At 56.7% G+C, this 21,831-nt stretch overlaps 2 protein-coding genes across 2 annotated transcripts; both read right to left on the minus strand.

Moving 5' to 3' along the window:
* LOC107545232 (glutathione S-transferase Mu 5) lies at nucleotides 1-2,810 on the minus strand. The gene is made up of 8 exons (XM_087828040.1): nucleotides 2,729-2,810; nucleotides 2,254-2,329; nucleotides 1,886-1,950; nucleotides 1,116-1,197; nucleotides 920-1,020; nucleotides 636-731; nucleotides 436-546; nucleotides 1-179 (listed from the first exon to the last, which is right to left on the minus strand). The coding sequence occupies exons 1-8, from the start codon at nucleotides 2,771-2,773 to the stop codon at nucleotides 81-83; spliced, it is 675 nt and encodes a 224-aa protein (XP_087684166.1). The 5' UTR covers nucleotides 2,774-2,810; the 3' UTR covers nucleotides 1-80.
* A 2,512-nt stretch (nucleotides 2,811-5,322) lies between these two features.
* EPS8L3 (EPS8 signaling adaptor L3) lies at nucleotides 5,323-14,505 on the minus strand. Its single transcript, XM_087828151.1, has 17 exons — nucleotides 14,475-14,505; nucleotides 14,280-14,344; nucleotides 12,573-12,731; nucleotides 12,131-12,280; nucleotides 11,963-12,018; nucleotides 11,500-11,639; nucleotides 11,313-11,428; nucleotides 10,982-11,105; nucleotides 10,845-10,906; nucleotides 10,529-10,603; nucleotides 10,028-10,176; nucleotides 7,569-7,650; nucleotides 7,295-7,329; nucleotides 6,616-6,709; nucleotides 6,296-6,424; nucleotides 5,925-5,998; nucleotides 5,323-5,524 (listed from the first exon to the last, which is right to left on the minus strand). The coding sequence occupies exons 1-17, from the start codon at nucleotides 14,503-14,505 to the stop codon at nucleotides 5,323-5,325; spliced, it is 1,743 nt and encodes a 580-aa protein (XP_087684277.1).
* Between the last annotated feature and the right edge of the window lie 7,326 nt (nucleotides 14,506-21,831).

A 21,831-nucleotide genomic window follows, 5' to 3' on the forward strand; every position in this document is an offset into this window, starting at 1 on the left:
TAGCCCAAGTGCTATTTATTGAAAAGAGCACAGGCCCCCTGGGGCAAGAGGGGACAGAAGCAGTTGAGTCGGCCTCCTGCTCAGCACAGTCTGTTGTTGCCCCACTGGGCCATCTTGTTGTTGATGGGCATCTTGAAGAAGCGGTCAGACTGCATGTAGGTAGCGATCTTCTCCAAAGCCTGAAGGGGAGCACACGAAACCTTGTAAAGACCAGCACGGCCAACAGACCCATTTCAAACCAGCGACACTCACAAGCTGCCTGTCTCCCCCCCTTCTTGCAGACAGAGCCCGCAGGGTACAGAAACCAGGCCCAACCATTGATCCCTTTAGGCAAACGCTAGTGTTGGGCGAGAATCTACCACAATGGGGTCCCTTGGGGCTGGGGGGAGCCTGTGAGTGTTTCTGTAAGAGGAAGGTGCTGGCAGCATCCATCACCTCAAAGCGGCACATGAAAGCCTTCAGATTTGGAAATTCATCCAGGCACTTGGGCTCAAACATACGGTTCTGATCCAAGACGTCATAGGTGAGGAAATCCACGAAGGTGAGCTGGAGGGGCAATAAGATGGTGAGGGCTGGGGAGCTCATGAGTACCTGCAGGGACAGAAAGGTATTGCCTCCCTTTCCTTTCTTCCTACCTTTTCCCCTGCAAACCAGGAGAATTTCCCCAGGAACAAGGAGAATTGTCTCAGTTGTCCCGGTAGCTGGTCCAGGTACTGAGGCTTCAATTTTTCCTGGGAGAGAAAGAGGAGCTGTCATCATGTTCATAGCTAATCGGGGTCCAGGCCACTGAGGGACACTTAGGGGCTCCTTCTCCGGGAGCCTTCCTCTCATTGCCTCCAGGTAGGGATGGAAAGGAGGGGTTTGGAAAGGAAAAGGGGCAACACCAGAGTTACACAACAAACCTGCTGAGGAAACTCACATGGTCCGAGTGGTAGCAGAGTCGAACCAGCTGCAAGCGGAAATCCATTATCTGGTTCTCCATGATGTCCACGCGAATCTTTTCTTCTTCAGTGTCGCCACCTGTAGGCCAAACGACAAGAAATCACTCTTGGCATATCCACTCCCCGTGAGCGGCCAGCCTGGCCTCCCTCACCAGCCAGCCCTACCCCACTCACACATATTGTGCTTGCGCGCGATGTAGCGCAGGATGGCGTTGCTCTGGGTGATCTTGTTCTTGCCATCCATGAGGTAGGGCAGCTGGAAGGCAAAGGACAGGGCAAATGAACCGCCTGCCTCTCCTGGGGCAGGTGGGACACGCGGGGCAGTGAACAGGAAAGAGAAGGTGTCGTGTTAGGAGGAAGCAAATAAGTAGAAGGCAGCGGCTGGGTCCCCACCTGACTCAGACGGGGGCTCGTGATCTCGCTCTGTGCATGTGTGTGCGCGTGTGTGCATGCCACGGACCCTTTTGCAGAATAAGGTTTTTAAACACATAAAGCAAGTTACGCATATTTACACAATTTACAAAAACATTAAGAAGCAAAACTGTAACAGAGTAATATGTGCCTGTTAGTGAATTAAATAACGAGCGGGTGCAATAAGCACCACAACATCAAAGTATGACGACTGTAAATATTTACAGCATCTACAACACACCCAACAGAATACGGAAACACCTGATTTCTACTAGTGACACAGTCACAGACATAGCTAACAACCAGCGCCACTTATTGCCTATATTCGCAATAGAAGGAACTGTTCACTTTTAGTTAGTGGTTAGTGGAAATAATTTTTTTTTCTCTATCCAAGTTCAAGAACCCCTGAATTCTATTTCTTCTATACAGGTTGAGAGAACCCCAATTCCAGATCCCCCGCCACCAGCGAGCGAAGCCGCCAGGATATGCGCGACAGGCGTCCCCTCTGGCCCCTCTCCTCCTAAGCCACCTACGTTAGGAAAGTCCAGGTCTAGCTTGAATTTCACATCCAGCCATTGGCTTCTGTCATAGTCAGGAGCTGCAAGAGAGAGGACGCAGTGGGACCCGGCCTCCTCGGTGTCCCGCCGGAGGGAGGGCCGTGGAAGGGTCTAAAGAAATAACCTAGTGCAGAAAGCGCCCGTTCCCAGGCCCCCATCTGCGGGGCCTATCTGGTTGGTAAGACCTGAGGACGGGCTGGGGCTGGGGCTGGGGCAGGGGGAGAATCCCAGCTCCAGGTAAGAGCTTCCAGGCGACCACGGCGCTAGGGCCACTCGGCTTCGGAGTGATGCCACCTTCGGGGCACAAGGAGACAGGGACGGTTGGAGGGCCAGCGCGGTCTTACCTCCCCCGCAGATGTACCGCTTCTCCTCGTAGGATGTGCCGGTGAACTCCAGGAGCAGGCGGATGGCGTGCGCCAGCTGGGGAGGAGGCCGGTCGGCGCCTGCGCAGCCCGCCCCCGCCCCCGGCCCGGCCCGCCCCCGGCCCGGCCCGGCCGCCAACGTCCCCCACCCGCGGCTGCCGAGGCCCCGCGTCCCGCCCCGCGGGCCGTGAAGCCGCCCCGGGACCCGCCCCGGTGGCTGGCTGGCTGGCCTCAGCCCCCCGTCCGCGGGGCCCGGGGTCCCAGGGCCGGGGCAGGGGTCGGCTTCCCGGCCCGGGGCTCGCGGGGGGCCGGCGCGTCGAGGCGAGCGCGGCTGGGGTCCCAGGGCAGCCCCTTCCCTTCTCGGGGAGACCGTTGGCCCTGCCCCGCCCCCGCCGCCGCCGCCGCCCCGGCGTCCGTCCCCCTGACCGAGCGGCTCGGCCGTCGAGAGGGCACTCACCCCGCGAATATCCCAGTAACCCAGAACCATAGACTTAGACGACATGGTGACGGCGGTTCCCTGCCTTCGGGGCTGGAGGTAGATGGAGGACTCGGGCCGGGGGAGCGCGGGCGGGGCTTTATACCCGACGGGAGTGGGCGGGGCCGGCGCGAGAGCCCCGCCCCCACCGTCCGGTCCCGGCCTCGAGCGTCCGAGGAGCCCCTGCGCAAGCGCGACTTCTGCCGCCCCTGGGGATGGGGCCGGGCGACCCCGAGGCGAGACCCGGGAGGATCCCAGCGAGAGCCGGGGCACCGGGGGTTGGGGCGCCGCGCTCCCCAAAGACGGGACCGGGCTCCCTTAAGGGGGGCCGGTCAGGGTGGGAAGAGCGCCCACAGCCCAAGCCGCGAGGGCCCCGGTTACCCCAGGAGAGTGAGATGCATAATGTAGACATGTATCTGGGGGGAAGGTGGGCAAGACCGAGGCTCTGACCACCAGGGAATTGCCACCCTTGGTGTGCATTGTCCTCGGTGGGTGGGCAGGGGTCCAGAGCTACGCCAAAGGTTCCTGGCCTGGGGGGGGGGTGTCTACGCAGCGCGGCCACTTAGGACCCGAAGCCTCACCCCGCCTCGCCCGGGTGTGGACATTCCTAGTTCTCCATTAGTCTGGATGAAGCAATGTTAGGACTTTTCACTAAAAAGAAGGGAAAAAAGTGCAACTCATACGGACAGATACATGAATCATGTCTGAATCTCTCCTCCCAAGATAACGAGAGGCTGGTGGCAGATGAACTCGAGGTGTAAGACTAGCGTTTATTGATCACCAGTGACGTGCCAGGCAGTCACCTAGGTATTTCATATGCGTTAGCTAATTTATGCCAGTGTAAGCTAAACAACTTCGTGCCGTAGGTCTTATGCCCATTGTATAGAAGGAGATAATGGGGGCCAGGAGAGGGTGGGTGAGTTGCCTTTCTAAGCTCTCAAGTTCTCATGGGCAGCGGCCGGAGATTCAAACATAGGCCTAATAGCACTGAGCTTGGACGTCCAGGCAGTCCCTCACCTCATTTAGTCTTTGCTGAGAAATCTGGGGAGCATTGGGCTAAAATGCTTTTTTTCCCTGGCCCTGGAGTTCCTCTTTTTATAGGACTCCTTCAGCTCCCTGAAGCCCAGAGGACCATGGGTTAATATCTTCTCTCCCCATTCTTTTGCCCTTGACAGTCAGATCCTGTTTTCTCTTTTCTGAGGGAAAAGAGATGATTTTTCTGAGGCCAGGAACCTGAGGGAATGACATAGTGTAAACATTGGAGCCTACGCAATGTTAGGGTCCTGGACAAATTCAGCTAAGAGATAGTTATGGAAATATCTTAACCCACAAGCGGCTCTTGATTCACAGGTACATCAAGCCTTATGAGTAGACTGAATCAGTAGAAGTACAACGTGCTATGTGGGGATTGGAGTCCATGACATTTATGAGATTAAAGACTGCTGCGTATAGCAAATCCTAGAAGCCCCAGACAGTCCCCAAACTCCTCACCTAACCTTTGAGAAAATAGGGGCTCAGAGAGTGAAACGCCTTGCTAGCCAACTGGTGGACTTTGAACTTCCAGTCCAATGTTCCCTATTCTCTGCCTCTAGGGACAAGCTGGGGAGGAAGCTCGAGGTCAGCTCACCCGCCAGGAGGGGACAAAAGTTGTATTAAAAGAGGAAGTTGCCAAGTAGAGCGTGGAGCGTGTGACATGCTTGTTAGTGCTTCTCTGGCCCATCAGCCAGTGCGGCTGATCAAAACCTACCACGGTCAGCAGGCCCAGCTCTCTTTGCTCCCGTGAAGCACTGCGCCCTCGGCTCTGCTCGGTGCCTTGGGATGTACTGGGAGAAATGTACCCAGAAGGACAAAGATGGTGAGCATAGCCCTTATTTGGGAGTTTGTTTAGAGAGAAGGTAAGCAGAGCTTGGGCCGTAATTCTCAAATTCTGACTGTCTGTCCCAGGTTGCAGTAGGAGCTCCCACTCCCACTCAGTCTGGTCGGGCGATGGATGTAGGGCGGCTGCTGTGTCATGCCCAGGGTCCCAGCTCCCCCTGCCTCCCTGCCTTTGGTCCCCATCAGGCACAGAAGATGCAAGGGAGGCACAAGATTGAAGATGCTTTTATTGGGGAGGAGAGTCCTAAGGAGTCCTGACAAATCTAGGCACACATGATCCAGGCTTAGGATAGAGGCAATAAATAGATGGTCACTGGAGAGGGCTCCCAACACAGTAAGAGGGGGCGCCACTCGCCTAACCTCTGGACTTGCCCGTCCTCTTTGCTGTGTGAACTGAGCGTGGGGTTTGCTGCAAACTGGACACCTGAAAGAGGAATTCTTGGGGCTCCAAAGGGTATCAGATCCTCCATCGTGCTGAGAGGCAGCCTTGGTCTTGGAGATGTCTGAGTTGGTGCCTAACGGCTTATCTGAGGAAAGGATTGAGGTGAGGCTGGTGCCAGGGAAGGGATCCCCAGAGCTCATGCTAACCCTCAGCTTGGAGCCTCCAGGCCTGCCTGAGCGCATGAAGTCAAGCCCCTGGGGGATGAGCCTGTTCCCCGTACCCACCACACTCGGCTCCACCCCAGGGCAGGACTCCTGGCTCACCCACCCACACTCCTAAGGAGCACCCCACAGTTCCACTGGGCCTCAGGACCCCAAGGCGTCCTCACCCCAAGCATCCTTCTGACGGCCTCCAGCCGTGCCATGACCCGTGGGGCCTCCTGTGGACACAGCATCTCCAGCTCCCCTGGGCTCATGTAAAGCAGCTGGGTCCCCGTCAGGGACCCGAGGGTCTTCACCGTGCTGGGAAGAAAGAGAGGCTGTCAGTGATGGGGCAAGAGGACTTGGGCTTGGGTCTTTGGGTAGAGAAAGGCCTGTTTGGGCTTGGAGGCTGGGGTTCTAGGAACATTCATGGAGTAGGGTGTCTGGAAGTGAAGGACTAAGATTCGCATTTTGACTTAAACCAATCCTGCCTTCCCCATGGCAAGGGCTCCCCACTTAGTGCTCTAATGGAGGCACGAACTCAGCCCCTCTTCTGCTGTCTAACTCAGTGGAGGCGGCCTGTGGGACTGTCATATACCATGCAGGTGCCAGTGGGTGCCGTGTAGGTCAGGTGGTATGTTTGGGCTCCAGGTTTCCTTGGTTACTGTGTGAACCCTTCACTAAGGGCCTCCCAACATCCCCCTCGGGGCTGGGCACTCACACAGGGGAGAAGTGCTCTGTCTGCAGCCAGGCTGTGACCTCCTCGGGCTTGGCGCTAAGTCGAAGCATTGGAGCCTAGAATCGGGGAGCACTGGGAGTCAGAGGCCGTCTCTGCCCAGAGCCACCCACAGCCCCCATCGTCTGGGTCCCTTCTCTGGGCTGCAGTCAGATTACTTGTGTCACTCCGTGGTCTGCTTGTCTGGCAGGGACCAGGCTTGGTCTCTGCTCTGGCTCCATGATTCACTTGCACTCGAGTACGTGATCATACAGATTAAATCAAACCAGGACGGCCTTCTCCACTTGTCATTGAGTCCTCCCCGCCCCTATCCTGACTCTGGCCTCAGAGTTTCAGGATAGTCTAGGAGGCAATACCCGAAGGGCTGACTGGCTCGGGGTCCTGGGCGCCTCCAACTCTAGGGGCTCCAGGATGTTGCTGGGAACGTAGCCGCTCTCTCCTCTCTCATCCTTCACTAGCCACCAGCGCTTGCTGTGGTCCAGAACCTGCCGAGAGTCACCCTCAGTCACAGGCGCCTCTGTCCAGCCGGCCTCCCCTCCCCCATAGGGCTTTCTCCTTCCCCAGCCCTCCCCACTTTCCTTCTTCCTCTCCAGGCCACCCATCTTGGCAGCCCCACCCCCACCCCACCCACCCACCCCAGGCTGCCTGATTTTCTAGGCTCAGGCCCCAGCCTCACCTCCAGCACATCTCCCTGGACCACAGTCAGCTCCTTTGGGTTCCTGGCTTCAAACTCATATAAGACTTGCATTCTCAGGGCTGGCTTGACAGATCTTGGGGTGAAGGGCACAGGGTTGGGGTCCCCACACTGAGAACCATGGTTGTGTGTCTCCTCTTGAGCCAAGTGTAAGGTGCTCCCTGACTTAACGCTCCTGCCCCGCCCCCACAGACAGAGTCAGGAGAATGGGCCTCAGAAATTGAGCCCTTGCTCCAGCCCCAGAGCCCCAGCTACCTCCCACCCGGAGCGTGGAGGTGACTTTTGGGTTTCCACAGAGCTTAATGACAGGTCAGTGTTAGTGGGCTGGGGGTGGGTTTTCTGCAGGCAGCAGGGGTCTGGAATGTGGCTGATTTCTGCAGACTCATCAGCTGTGGACTTTCCTCTACCTGAGCTCTTCTCTATCTGAGCTCTGGGAAATCAGAGGCAGGTATGGGCAATATAGCTAGAAGAGGGATTGGAGCTCGGGAAGGTAAAAACCTGCATTTTCACTCAAGGTGGGGAAGGCAAGTTCTTGTACACATGTGTGTCTGGCTAAAAGAGAGCCCAGAGGGTCTCTGAGATGAAGCACCCACAGATCCACAGGGTCAGCCCATCTCACCTTCCCCATAACCACATGGTCCCGACTAAGCCTCGGGCTTACCGGAGGGAAGTAGAGTCCTGGTATTCTGAGGGTGCCTATGGGGGCAGGACAGAGTGAGCGAGGGCAGGAGGTCAGCCAGCATGAAGATGGGGAGCTGGTATCAGACCACAGACCCACTTTATCTCCCACACACCTACCTCTCATCCCCTCCCCTGCCTGCCCACCATCCAGATGTGGGTACTCAGTTGCCATGTGACCATGGTTTTGACCAAGAAGGCAGAAATTAGCCAGAGACCAGGGCTTTGAGTAGGGCTCTGTGCTAAGCTCCCCTTACCTGGTTGAGAGGTTCTGGAGGCTGCCAACCATCATAGAACATGGGTTGGTAGGGTTGGGGCTCACTGCCTGTCCAGTTGTCCCTGGGGAGAAAAATGAGCTGAGTCCACTCTGTGCCAGGCTGTAGGATGTGGCATGTGGCATGGAGGAGTAGACTGAGCCTAGCCTCGGGGTCTCCTAGGTGATGGAGGACACAGCCCATGTGCACAGGTGAAAGGCCCCAGAACACCCACAAAGGAGCAGAGTTAGGTGTGAGCAGATCCCACAGGGCAGGGATCTGTGGCCAGCTTCACCTCTGCCCATGTTGTTCAGATACACCAACTGCATAAGAACACTCTGGGCACTTGATTGCACTGATCGGGGTTCAAATTTAAGTTGCGGGGAGAGGTGAATATTTCCGCTCCTGCACTGTCACTGAACTTGGGCCACCCCAGGTTCTCCCACACTGTACTGCAAATGACTCTCACATGACCTTGAGGGCTGCTATCCTGAGTACAGTGGAGGGCACATAGGTAGCAACTAATAATATTTATTCAATGGGATCAAATAAATTGTTCCCTTTCCTGAATCTTAAGTGGTTCCTTCTCTTTGCTCTAAAAACAAGCTCAGGTCTTCCCTTGGCTGTGTTACTACTGCTTTTAAGCTGTCATTCTATTACATTCCCTTTGGCAAATTTTTTGAGAATGTGTCTACATGCCCTGCCTACACTTTCTTTCCCCCGGTTCTTCTTCCTTTTTAAATATATCTTTATTGATTTCAGAGAGAGGAAAGGAGAGGTTGAGACAGAAACATCAATGACGAGAGAATCGTCACTGATCGGCTGCCTCCTGCAGGCCCCGACTGGGGATCCAGCCCGCAACCCGGGCATGTGCCCTGACTGGGAACCGAATTGCGATCTCCTGGATCCTAGGTCGACACACAACCACTGAGCCACGCCCAGCCGGGCTCCCCTGGTTCTTTCATTAGTCCTCTCAGCCTGATTTTTGCCATTACTCTATTGAAATCAGTTTTTCTAAAGTCCCGGTTGTCTCCCAATTGCCAAGTCCAATGGCCTTGTATGGTCCATATCCTTCTGGACCACAGCATTTAGCACTGTTTATAGCTTTGGGTCAGTTTGCCTAAAATCAAGCCACCTTAAATATAATGTGCCTGAAATACAACTTTTCTAGGGTTTTTGCATCCTCTTTAGTCTATTTTCTGCATTTTTGTCTTTTAATTCATTTATTCATGAATTTCTTGTTATTTTAAGAAATTAGAAAACATTTTAGGGCCCATCTGACCTAAGTTTGTATTTAAAAATGATGAACAGAGTTAGAAGGTAGAAGGAGATGGCTGGGCGTTTGGGGGAGGGAGGAAGCAGTACAGTTTTGTTAATCGCTGAACGGGTGCAGAGTTTCTGTTTGGGGTGATGGGACAATTCTGGAAATGGGTAGTGGTGATGGTCGCCCAACGTTAAGTACTTAATGCCATTGAATTATACTCTTAAAAACATGGAAATGGTAAACTACATCTTATGCATATTCTATCACAATTAAAGAGAGATTACATTGAATTATAATCTATGTCATTGGATGGGTTGGACAGCAAACCCTGTAATGAAAAGAACTCACTAGGCAAGATACTAGAGCAAGTGGCTTATATCCTGGTTGGCTTCTCTTTCTAAAATCCTCTTATCTCTCGGTTTTTATGCCTCTGCTTATTTATTTTTTGTTCTTTTGAATCTCGGGAATTTCACTTTGCCTCCCTCTTTCCTTTATCTACCTACACGTAGAAGTTTCCTTTCTCTCTGGGTCAGACAGACCTTGTTCATTCAGGTCCGTTCCGGGCCGCCCGCTGGAGCGCTGACCTCTAGGTGGCGCCAACCATCATTTCTGCACTGACTGTTCTCAAACCCTCAGCCGGGCGGGACCTCTCACCTGGGGTCGGGGCCACCCTGTCTCTCTGGAATGTTCTGATACCTCAGCCGAGCACATCCAAGCTGCTTTTATCCCACTCCTATGGCTCTCATCGGTTTGGCCTTGTTGTCCAACTGCCCATCTCATGGTTACATGGACCTGCGATCTCACTTTTGATCTGAAACTCCTCGCCAAGTCTTACAGATGTCACATTTGCAGCATCTCTTACGTCAATAATTTTGAAACTCTGGGCCAGATGGAGACAAAGTTTTCACTTTGTCCTCGAAAATGTGAAAATATTTTAGTAGAAGGTGGCCAACTTGACTTTCTTGGGAAGAATTGTTCTTTTTTTCTGAGATAATAAATGCCTTTCCTTCCATGGCGGGTGTTGGCAAGTGGTGGTTTTAAAAGGAAATTGTTCATACTTAGTCTAACATAGAGTTGGGAACTCCATGTAGAGCCCTCCAACTTGTTTTGAGATGTTTCTCGTTTGCTACAGTGTAGAGTTTGCCACATCCAATGCCCTGCTCTGTGCCCCCATGTGCCCGGCCTTGACTTCACTCACTGGCTGGTGGTCCAGGCCACACCCAGGCTCTTCCAGAGTTTACTGTCCGGGGGGCTTAGATAGAACTGCAGCATGTCGATGGCTTCGGGGGTGAGGAGGGGTGAGATCACTTGGGATGCTAGGTCATGCTCAGGGCACTCAGCCAGCACCTAGAGGAAGGATGGAAGGTGTCAGGAAGCCGAGGTTCCTGTAGGGCCCAGCTGGAGTGGGAAAGGGCCTGGTATCCCTGTGCCCACTTCTGCGATGCAACATTGCCTCAGGCCTGCTGCTCCTTCCCGGCTCCCCCAGAGCCCTGTTGGCATGGCTCCAACCCCAGCCTGTCTAGTCTGCAGAGGGGTGCTGTCCACAGTGGGATGGTGTCTTGGGTTCGAGGAGGGTGTGTTGGGGTGAGGGAGGGGAAGACCCCACAGCCTCCTTCTACCCTCTGCCCGCCACCCTGGCCTCTGCTTTGTCTACACTTCAGCTTGTACCTCGTTACCACCCTGACCTCCCTCAACTCACGGAGTTCAGAGCCTGGAAGAGCATGTGCAGCAGCTGTGCGGCACTTGGTTCCTGCAGATGGAGGATCAGCCTCGCCTGGGGACACAGAGGCTGCCATCAGCACCCTCCATCCCACCCCACCCCACCCTCATCAGGGCCCCATAATTGTTCTGGGCCCTGGTTGGCAGCGTGGCAATCCCTCCAAAGCCCTGAGAGGGGGCAGAGGAGGTCCCAGGGGGGAAGCTGGAGAAGCCTGGGAGCCTATGAGACCAGAGAGGAGGGGGTGCTGGGGGTGGTGGTGTGAGGAAGGGTTGGGGAACTGGTGGGAGCCACACACCAGGAGGTTGAAGCTGTACTTGAACTTCTGGAAGCAATCGACGTACTGCGCCTGTGTCACCCCTATGGGCGAAGGAGAGAAGGTGGCGGGTCACAGATGACTCCAGGACCCCCCCCTCCCCTGGCCTCAGCACTCACCCCCTTGATTCTTGTTCTTTTTCTTTCCCAGTCTCTTTGTCTTCTTAACTCTGGTGCTTGCCTGGGTCTTCCTCAGGTGTCCCACGAACACTTCAATGTCCTCTAGGACATGGTTCAGCACCTCCTGGACCACAAACAGCTCTTGGCCTTGAGTGGGCAATTAGGCCAAGCCCGGAACTCCCAGCCCTGGCCCTGCCGGAGACTCCCCGTCCCTCCTCAGCCCAAGGCCTGCCTTGGCCGTCCTGGGACCTGGCTCCCTAGGGGAAGGGTTGGTGGGCCTCCCTTTGGCCAGGCTCAGAAAGCTCGGAAATCCCAGATAACCTGTAGTTACCTCATCCCTCACTGGGTTCTCGGGGGCTGGGGACTGCCTTGGAGGAGGCTGAGCGAAGGCGTTTAGTTCTTGGGCACTGGAGTGTCGTAGCAGGGGCCTTGGGGATGGTGGTATGCCTGTAATGTAAGGGGACCGTGGCATCTTTGATCTAAAACCCCTGCCACCCGCCCCCATACCCCAAACTCACTGTGCTCTGTGGCCATCCAGTGGGGCTGTTCTGGAGGGTACCCCCGCTCCAGGGGGTGTGATTGCTCCTTAGGGAGTGGCCTTTCAGGAGGAGGGCCCCTCCATTTGTCCTGTCCTGGGTGAGGGGCTCCAAATCGGGGTCTGCTGGGCACATAATGAGGACACAGCCTTGACAGTGCTCTTGGCACAGAAGCTTTCCCCACACTTCTCTCCAAGTCTCCACCTGGAACCTTCCCTGACTCTACCTGGCTTCACCTGCCTACCTCCGAACCCTCTCAGGTCCCATGTCAGGATCGAGGGACAGCCTCCAGTGTCCCCTGGGCTCGGCGCCAGCCCATCTACACCTTGGATCCAGCCTGGACCCTCCCACTCCAGGCCCAGGTTCTGTGGGCTACAGGCTCCTGGGCTCCTGCCCAGGCCCGAGCTCTGAGCTCCTGCAGGTGGGCTGGGCAGAGGCTGCCTACCTGTGCTCCAGCTCCTCCTTCAGGGCCTTCTGCAGGCTGGTCCTCAGCTGCTCTGCCTGGAGGAAGCAGCAGGTAAGCAGGTTGTGTGTGTGTGTGTTTGGGAGAGAGTCGGGCCCCACACTCCCACCCACACTCACGCTTTCCTAGACCCTGCCCCTGGCCACTCACCCCCACTTCCTGGCACTGGAAGAGCAGAGTGCTGCCGCCGTGTAGGCCTGCCTCCCGCACGGTCACGGACAGGACCGAGCTGTAGGAGCAGGAGTTGAGTACCACGTCCATGGCCTGGATGCTGTCCAGGCGGTAAGAGTCCAGCTCCTCCTGGGCCAGGTGGAGAGGTGGCTGTGAGGTCACTGAGAGCCAGGGTGGCTCCTGCTCCTGGCAGCTCCTGACCTGGGCCGCCCCAGCCCTCCAGGGGCCTGGGGCTGGAGTGTCAATGTCCCTGACCCCTCGGCCTCTGTGTCGGGTCTCTTCCAAGGCCCGGATGTGTATGGCACATGGGGAGGGGTGGCTGCTGTTTGAGGCATAGAGGGGTGGAGCTGATGCCTGCCACTTGCTTTGCCACAGCCCGGGTTAGTTATGGCCCACTGCGGGGGATGGCGCGAGTGCTGACCTTGGTCTCGATGTCCAGTAGCTGGAGCCAGCCATCTTTGACCTGCAGGAGCAGGTTCTGGCTCCACACCCGGCCCTGTGCGTCCATCTCCTGCAGCTTCTGCACGGCGTCCTTGGGCTCCCGGACTCTCTGAGTGCCCAGCTTACAGGTCATCAGGTGCTGAGGGGAGAGGAGGAGGCCCGGGACTGGGAGCAGGTTTGGAGGGAGGTTCACGGGGAGGATCACAGGGGGTGGTGGGCAGGGGCGAAGGGCAGCAGAGGAGGAAGACATGGCCTTCCCGTAGAGCAGCCTTCAAGGGCCGGTGTGAGGGCCAGAGCTGGCTAGGACAGGGCCCCCAGGGTGGGGCCTGACGGGCTGCTCGAGGGGGTTTAGGACTCTGGAGAAGGGACATGGCCTTTCACAGCCCAGGCCAGCTGAGGGGGCGGGATGGTGGTAGGTGTGGGCTCCAACCACGCAACAGATAAAGCCTGAACTCCTCTGGGTGGGACACAGGACCCTCAGGTTCGTCCCTGGCTTCCTTTGTGCCTTTGGGGATCCACTCGCCCAGCCTGGGCCTTCTCACTGATCTACCATTCCTGTCTCCATGCCTTTGCTCACGCTGGTCCCCATACCCCCTTCCCACTTCTGCTCATCCCGCACCTCCCAGGGCGGGGAGGGGAAGAGCAGGCCAGGCCTCTGCCCTGACTCCTGCCCAGTGAGGTCCGCAGTGGGCAGGGTCTCCACCCAGGCCCCTCCCTCAGCTGGTCTGGCAGGTTTTCTCCTCCCTCCTCCCTCCTCCCTCCTCCCTCCTTCCTCCTCCCTCCTCCCATCCACATGCAGCCTTCCCGAGTCACAGTCTCGCCCCTCAGTCCCTCCAGGCCCTTTTCCGGGGAGTGCCATCTGCCTCCTGCCTCTGGTCCCACCGCCCTGCTCTGTGCACAGGTCCCAGCTCCTCTCCTGGAGGAGTCGCTGGCACGTTCAGGCCCCTGACGTGGTGAGCAAACGCCTTGGCATCCTGGACGTGCCCCCTCTTGCTCTCACCTGCTGGGCCTCAGGGAAGCCAGTTTCCAACCCCATGCCCACCATGAAGCCCAGGAGCCCTGGTCCCTACCAGCTGGGGGAGCCCTAGCTCTGCTGCCCTGTGTCCCTCCCTCCTTCTCTGGGACAGCCCAGAGTCTGCTGCTGCCCAGGTGTTTGCTCTCCCCACCACACCCCTCTAGTCTGTGCAGTGTTGTGTTGGTTGTGTCCATAGCCTTTCAGGCGACTTGATGTCACAGTGCCAGTATCCTCCCAGGCAGGGCCTCCAGGCGGCTCCTTTGTGCCCCACCTGCCCTGGGAGCTCAAGACCAGATGCCTCCCTTGTGGGGACCGCTGACCTCACACATTCCTTCTTCCCTGTCAGGCCACATCCTGGACAAAGAGCAGTTCCCTGGGGACTGGTGGGTGTGTCAGGGGGTGGGTCTAGAGATAGGTGGGGGTGGCTGCACCTGCCTCCTGACCCTGCCTCCGCTGCTTGGTCCTGCCTGGCTCTGAGGTTCCTGCCTGGGGCCTCCCCTGGGCCTCCCCTGGGCCTCCCTGGTTCTTAGTCAATGCTCAGCTAGGCTGTTGGACTAGCACCCACCAGATCTGGCTGAGGCAGGACTTGTTTGAATGTCTGGTTTTCGGCAGGGTGTTGGGCACACAGGAAAATGTGGGTTGACTGGGGAAACTGGGCCCCAGGTTACTCACCTCCACCCGGTGTGGCAGGCAGGTGGGCTCTGAGGCCAGGTTGTGCAAGTACTCTTTCCGGTGCACTGCACAGAAGAACCAGGTGAGACAGGCACAGGCAGGGGGTGGGCCGCATGGGGAGGGAGAGAGCGGAGGGCTGGGGTCCAGGGAACTCAGAGGGGGGGCCAGGGAGAGGGGACCAGAGGGACAGCTTACTGTAAATGGCTTTGCTGCTGGGCCGGGACATGGTGACACTGCTGATGACTCCCTAGACCCTAAACTGAACCAAAGGGACAGCCGTCAGCTGGGGAGAGAAACCGCAGGGCAGAGTGGGGCAGGGTGCTGATCCTGTGACTTGTCCTTGACCCGGCCTGAGGCCTGGACCAGGCTCTCATCTCCTCAGTGAAGCCCTTCTTGACCCCCCCCCGACCCCCCCCCCCGCCTAGAGCACCCTCCTAATGCCACCCAGAACCTTGTCTGTTCCTTTCTAACAACAGCCGCCCAGTTAGTGCTGCGAGCCTGAGCCTGGTGCCAAGGCCCTGATGACCATTATGTCATCTAAGTCTCACCACCACCACTTGGACTTCCTTGTGCCCACTGCTGTCCTACGGACTTACTTCCATCAACTCATTTAATTCTCAAAATGTCCTTGCCTGGTGTTATTATCTGTTATTATCCCATTTACCAGATGAGGACACTGAGGCTCAAAGAGGGTAACAGGCCCGAGGGCACAGTGCGTATTTAATAGACAATGGCCCCAGCCCTGTTTGGCTGCCACCTCCATGCTGGAGTTGTTTATATGTGTGTGCCTCTGTCACCAGGCTGTGAGTCCCTAGGGACAGACTCATCCTGCCCCTGCTGTCCCCCGAGTGCCTTCATGGTGCAGAGGGACCTGGAAGATGTTCAGATGGGTGAGTGTGTGTGTGTGTGTGTGTGCGCGCGCTCCCGGGTGGGACCTCATTGAGGGTGTGGGTCAAGGGCATGTGTTGTTTGAATGCGGTATCTATGCATCACGAATGGGTGTCAGTCTGGGTGTCCACGATCTGCGCGGTAACCTGTGTCATACAGGACCCCGAGTATTCTGGACAAAGTGTAAGAGAGCAGCCCACGCCCCTGTTTATGGGACTGTTATGAAAATAGTGGAGGCTCTGATGACTCAGTGTGGGGAAGTGAGTTGCTAGTAGACAGGTAAAGCTTTGTGGGGAGGCGCTGGCTCTCTGTCTGTTTGGGGTGAGGGGTGTCGGAAGCCTGCTCCCCACCCCCCAGCCAGCTGCAACATTTCCTGCTTCTACATACGGAAGAGAAAGAAGGGAAAACAAACTCTGCCATGGGCAATACTGCTCCCTATTGCCCCCCAGCCCCAGCCCCAGCCCCAGCCCCAGCCCCAGCCCCACGCCAGGATGGTCCCCGTGAGTCCCTCTGCAGCTTCTGCTGCTCAAGATCCCGGCCACAGGAGGAGGGAGGAGGCTGCTCTGGCCTGTCTTGCCCCTGGCAGGGGACAGGGGTGGTGGCAGTCTAGTTCCTCCATTTACCCCTGAGTTTAGGGGCTTGGAGTAGGGAAGGGGTGTCTGCATCACGGCCACTGGAGAAACTTCTGGAGCCCAGGCTCCCTTGCCTTCTTCCCAGCCTGCCTGCCCGCCCGCCTACCCACCCGTCCACGGCTGAGTCCCACGCCCTTCGTGGGGCTGCTTGTCCTGGCTGCACCTGGGAGTGGGCCCGAGACCCTGGCCCGGGACACCACTGAGCTGCCCCCACCACCCTGGGGTCCCCGGCAGCCATCTGGGCCCTTACCTTCCTGAGGGCTGGGTCTTACCTGGCTTCCAGTGAGGCCTGGTCCCCCGGAGGGGGCTGGTGACTGGAGCTGGTGGCAGGAGGGCAGTGTCTTCCCCTGTCTTCTCCGCTAGTGCCAGGCAGAGGCCCCGTGATGAGGTGAGCTGTGCCCAGCAGGCGGGCTGAACTCAGGCAGTGAGGCCATAAGGCAGCCACACCTGTGCTCTTTGGACTCTGGAGGGTGGGGAGGCCTCCCAGGCCTCCATCTGCCCGACACTGAAGCCTGGACTTGAGGCACTGTGTACACCCACAGGTGTCCCAAGCTTAGCCGGGGACCTCTGCTTGCCTCTGGCAGTAGGGTGTGGCTCCCCCTTCCCTCTGCCTTTTGGGTACCTCTTCTGTGGCCCCAGGTCAGCATCAGGCACTAGGACTGGGACCAGGAGGAGAGCACACCCATGGGCAAGGAGGGCCTGGCCTCTGTGGTCAGGGGACAGGCGGCTGGAGGTGCACCCCAGGCTTCGGGAAGCTGCAGGCTGGCATGTGTGCCAGAGTGTGCATGTGCTGCATGCATGGGCGCGCAACCTTGTGTGCTCAGGTGGTGCCTGGGAGCAGGACATGGATCATGTAGGAGCAGACAGGGACCGGGCACTGGGACCACCTTGGGCATTCCATGGAGGGCCAAGAGTTCCTTTGGGCAGGGCCTACCTCATTTGGCCTTTCCTCTGTTCCCTCCCCCCCAGCAAGGACCCCCCCCGGATTCTTGCCCTTCTAGTCTCTTACCTTCCCACCTTCCCCATGCCTTCAGACCTGTGGTTGATGCTTGGCAGCCCCTGTCCCTCTTCATGAACCTGCCCAGTCCCTGTGCTTCATTTTATTTAAAAACTCTCCTTGGTACCGAGGGTGGGCCAGGCTGCCGGCCCTCTGGGAGCTCAGTCTAACAAGGGAGTCAGGGCATAAATGCAGAAACCAAGGGAGCAAGGCAGGAGGGCGCGGGGCGGAGGGAGATGCCAGCATGGCGTGGATCTCGCGGGCAGAGGGCCAGGGCTCCAGTGGGTGTGCGGACCTGTGATGGAGGGTCCTGCAGCCTGGGAGCATAGCCTTCGTCCTTACCCCAACTTTGGCTTCCCCAGGGCCATCCCTGGAGATCTTAGCCTACTCCCCGCCCCACCCCACCCCACCCCAGCCAACACTGTCCTAGGTGACTTGGAGTCCAGGGGTTGGAGGCTGGCCAGAGGCCTTATCACCTTCGAGAGTCCATCAGGCAGCCACCTGAGGGGCCCAGGGACCAAGTAGGTGCCTGCTGGGCCAGCCCCTAGCCATGGCCTCATGGGAACCAGCCCTCATGACCTCCCTGGGTTCTGTTCTCTTGGTCTCAGCCTCTTGGTCTTTCAGCTTCTTTCAGGACAGGACAACCTGTCCCTTCATTGCCTCCCCCAGTCCCAGTCCAGTCCCAGTCCCAGTCCCAGTCCCAGTCCCAGTCCCAGTCCTGGCCTGAGTGCCCAGCTGAGACCTTGGTACCCTGCCCAGCTCAGGCTGGCCCACCCTTCCCACAGCCCTCTCTCTGAGTCAGTGCGAGCACAGCAGGGGACTGGGCAGGGGCTGGGGCAGGTGCACAACCCCCTGCAGAGATGCCTGTGAAACCTCAGGCTGGGAAACAAGCCTCCCCCCCCCCCAGTGCCTTGTCCCCTGCAGCACCCTGTAGGGGTGGCCCTGAGGACCTTTTGCATCCTGGGTGGGGCTGGGCCTGGGGCTTTCTCAGTGTCAGGCATTGTGGAGCTAGAGGGAAGCTCTCCAGGGAAGAGGGACAGTAGGAGGGATGGGGAGGCCAGGCCACTCACCCCGGGGGATTTGGGGTCATAATTGATGCTTCTGCACAAAGAAAGCTCCAGGTGCCAGAACAATGCTTTGGGGCAAAGTCATCCTGGCTGGGGCCCAGGAGCCAGGACTCAGCTGGGAGGGGAAGGAAGTGGGGACAGAAGGCATCTTGATTGTGAGGCTTGGGAGGCTGTGGGACCTCACTCATTCCCTCATTCCCTCCCTCCACAGCTACATACTGAGAGCTCCCTGTCTGCCAGGCACTATGCTAGATGCTGAGAGATGCCTTGGAACTTGGCCTGAGTTCAGTGTCTCCCTCCAAACAACCCAGCTTCTCCTCCCACATTCCCAGCTCAGCAAAGGCACCGACACCCAGCTAAGCATCCCCCGGACACCACACTGCTCCAGCCTGAGCTCAGACCCTCTGCCTGCGACTGTGGGGCAGCTTCCCGACCCCCCCGGCCTCCCCTCATGTTCTTATTGGCCCTCCCTCCTCCTGCCCATGAGGCATCTCGCGGAGCTGGAAGTTTGATGGCGCCTCTGTCTAGAGCCCATCACTGACACATCAATCTATTAAAACTTTGGAGATATTTACCATTTACTGGATACATTTTTATTACCTCTAGGAAACCTAGAAGTCCCAGGAATTAGATTTCAAAGGATTGAGAAAGAATCCTCTATAAAAACTTTAAGTGTTACATTCTCTGATAACTGGACCACTTTTGGCATCATTTTGCCCCTGAACCATGACCTCGATAAATTAGTCAGCAGTGGCCATGAAATCCTGAAGAGATGATGATTTATATTCACTCTTCCTTTTTTTTTTTTTTAGTCTGTAGAGACGTGTGGAGTTTATTTAAAAGGAGAAAGAATGTCCTCTTTTGGTGGGACATTTCCAAAGAGTTATTGTACTTAAAAACTTTTCATACTAAATACTGATGCCAGCAACTCAATAACATCCCTTTTTAAGACTTGTAGGGGTCAAAATTCACACAAATGTTCCCAGATGGTAGATTTTTAAATATATATATATATTTTATTGTTGATAGTATTACAGATGTCCCCCAATTTCCCTCCTCTTTGCCCCCTCCTCCCAGCCCCTGCCCCACCCCAGGCCTTCACCTCTTATCCAAGTGCCATGAACAGCTCCCTACCCCGCACTGAGTGGAATCGGAGCTTCGTGAACTTGGGGCTTCTGCCTCTGAGTCTGGCCTTATCTCTCCCCACTCCCTGTCCCTTGAACTTTACCCTCAGAATGACTGGTGATTCCTAGTCAAGTCATGCCTCCTACCTGGGTACCTGCTGTTCTCGGCCTGGAATGCCTGACCCTTCCTTGCTCACGGGAAACACCTAAGATGCTTCATGTCTACATGGAAGCTCTGCCTCCTCTAGAAGCTTCCCACTGCCTAGGACTGGTGGGGACTCCGGCTCTTGGCTCCCAGACGACTGGCACACATGTCCCTCCATTATGGCACCAGTCACATGTCCTCGTCAGACGAGGATCTCCCGGGGCCCAGGATAGTTGTTGCCACAGTCTAGAGAAAAGAAGGACCTATGAACAAATATATGCACTGTGGCATCCCAGGTGGGCTTTCCCAGCTCCTTCAGCCACCTTGGGGTGCAGGCGGGTGCCATCCTGGTCCCTCTGGAACAGTTTCTCAGATGCTGGCTCTGTGAGAACCCCTGGAAAACCCGGCTGAAAACACAAAGTCCCGGACTCCACTGCGGAGGGTTCAGGAGGGAGTCTTGGAGAGTACATCTTACAGTCTCCTCGGGAGCTCTCCTGAGCGACATCCCCCAGCTGGCAATGTCCTGCCTCAGGTGTGTCCCCCAGAGGTGAGTGACCAGTGCTAGGCTGCTGCTCACCAGCTTGGACCTGAGAGGCTGTCCCTCTGGGGCTCTCCATGCTCTGCTCTGGAACTGGGCAGCAGCTGGGGCCAGGAGCCCTGGCCTCCCCAACTCTGACCCTCAGTGGATTCTGTGCCTAGAATGTTCACCCATGCACATGCCCCGGCGACAGCCTCACAGGGCTTCCAGAACAAGCCTGACCAGATGATCCCCAGCAGGCTGGAGGGGTCAGAGCTTGTGAGCAGAGCCCAGAACCCAGGCCACCAAAGACCTCAGAGAGGCCTGCCCCAGATGCCAGAACAGGCCCTCCAGGGGGGCAGCTGTGGAACACTGGTGGGGCTGCCTGGGATCCAGAGACCTCCAGAGAAAATGCCAGGGCTCCCCAGGTCTGCGGCCGACCACATCCAAGGAAAAGTGGACAGCCTTGGGGCCGAGGCCCTGGGTGGAGCAGAGCAGCAGCCTGGCCCTCCAGTCCTCTCAGAATGTGGCCCCCTGGGCTGGAGGGGCCCTGAGATAGACCCCCATCCTTTCATTCCTGACTCCCTGGAACACTCCCTAGGACAGCGTGCTCACAAACATCCGAGACGGTCCCTGTCCCGGCCGCCCAACTCTGACCCATAGAACATCCTTCCTCAGGCCAGCATTGGGCTCGCATCCCTGCAACATCTGCCCACTGGGCCCCTCTTTTAAGGCAAGCCTGCAGATATTTAGAGATAGTATCATGCTCTCCTGGAGCCGTCCAGATGATCATCAATGCCTGGACCCTTGGGTTCAAATTAAACTCTTGGAACCTTAGTTTCCTTGTTTGTGAAATGGAGACAACCTCGGCTATCACTTACTGATTGGCGGCCCTGGCCAGGTGCTGCACTAAGCACAGTGGTTTTAGTAAGAAAGCTCCAGGACTCCTGGAAAGAGGTGTGTGTCCCCTCTGCTGGACAGCCGGGGAATCGCAGGCAGGAGACCAGAAGACAAGGGGGGATCACGGTCCCAGGGAGAGGGACCTCAGAGATGGCCTGGCCCAGCTTAGTGTTTTACAGAGGGGGAAACTGAGGCCAGTTTCCTTTTAGTAATACTTCAACTGGATCTTGAGCAGAGAGAAGAGGCAAGGGCATTGCTGGAGAGGAGATAGCCTGTGTAGAGGTGGGAGGTCAGGGCACACAGGTGAGTGCGTTCAGGGGGAACAGGTGCTTTTCCTGGGGCCAGGTGTTTTGGGGAGGGAGTGATGGGAAATCAATTCGCGAAGGGCCTTTGGAACTAGGTCCTGGGGAGTTTTCTCCCAACCTGTCATTCCCAAAGAGGCCAGAAGGGGGCAGGACTGACCTGTGACTTTTTTCTTAGCCCAGGTCTGGGGTGGAGTGACCCATCTGGGAACAGGGAGGAGAAACTGGCCCAGAGGGGAAAATCCAGCTGTGCACAGCTGGGGGTGGAGGTTGGCGGGGAGGGACGGGTCTTCTCCTTTCCTAAAAAGGCCAGTGTGGGAGCACTGAAGCCACCAGGTCAAGGTGACCTGATGGGACAGCCCTGGGGTAGGCACCCTTCGTTCCTGGGCATACACCCCCACCTGAGTCAGCTCTCCAGCTGTGTCCCTTTGCCTTTGGTATCCCAGCCCCTCCCTCCAAGTGGAGGGAGCCCCAGCATCACTAGGTATCTGAATTGGGAACCAAATCAAATCCAGGAATACTCAGTGAATGCCTTCCGAAGTGTTTTACAGAGGGGGAAACTGAGGCCAGTTTCCTTTTAGTAATACTTCAACTGGATCTTGAGCAGAGAGAAGAGGCAAGGGCATTGCTGGAGAGGAGTTAACCTGCGGGAGGTCAGGGCACACAAGTGAGTGTGTTCAGGGGGGAACAGGTACTTTTGGGAGGGAGTGAAACTGTCACAATTCAGTTTCCCCAATAGTGTATGAGAATAGCCATTCCCTCACACCTGCACCAACATGGGTGTTATAAAACTTTTCACTCTGCGGATTTGATAGGTGAAATGACATCTCATTAAAATTTTTAAAAAATTCCGTTAAGAGCAAGACTGAGCAGATTTTCCTATATTTGTTGGCTATTTGAGTTTCTTTTTCCCCTCCTTTTTGTGTGAGTCCCATGTTATTGGCCTTGGACCACTTAGGAAGGGTTATTTATTATTCATC

The sequence above is a fragment of the Miniopterus natalensis genome, chromosome 19 (assembly GCF_054644295.1).
Source record: "Miniopterus natalensis isolate mMinNat1 chromosome 19, mMinNat1.hap1, whole genome shotgun sequence".
NCBI classification, from domain to species: Eukaryota; Metazoa; Chordata; class Mammalia; order Chiroptera; family Miniopteridae; genus Miniopterus; species Miniopterus natalensis.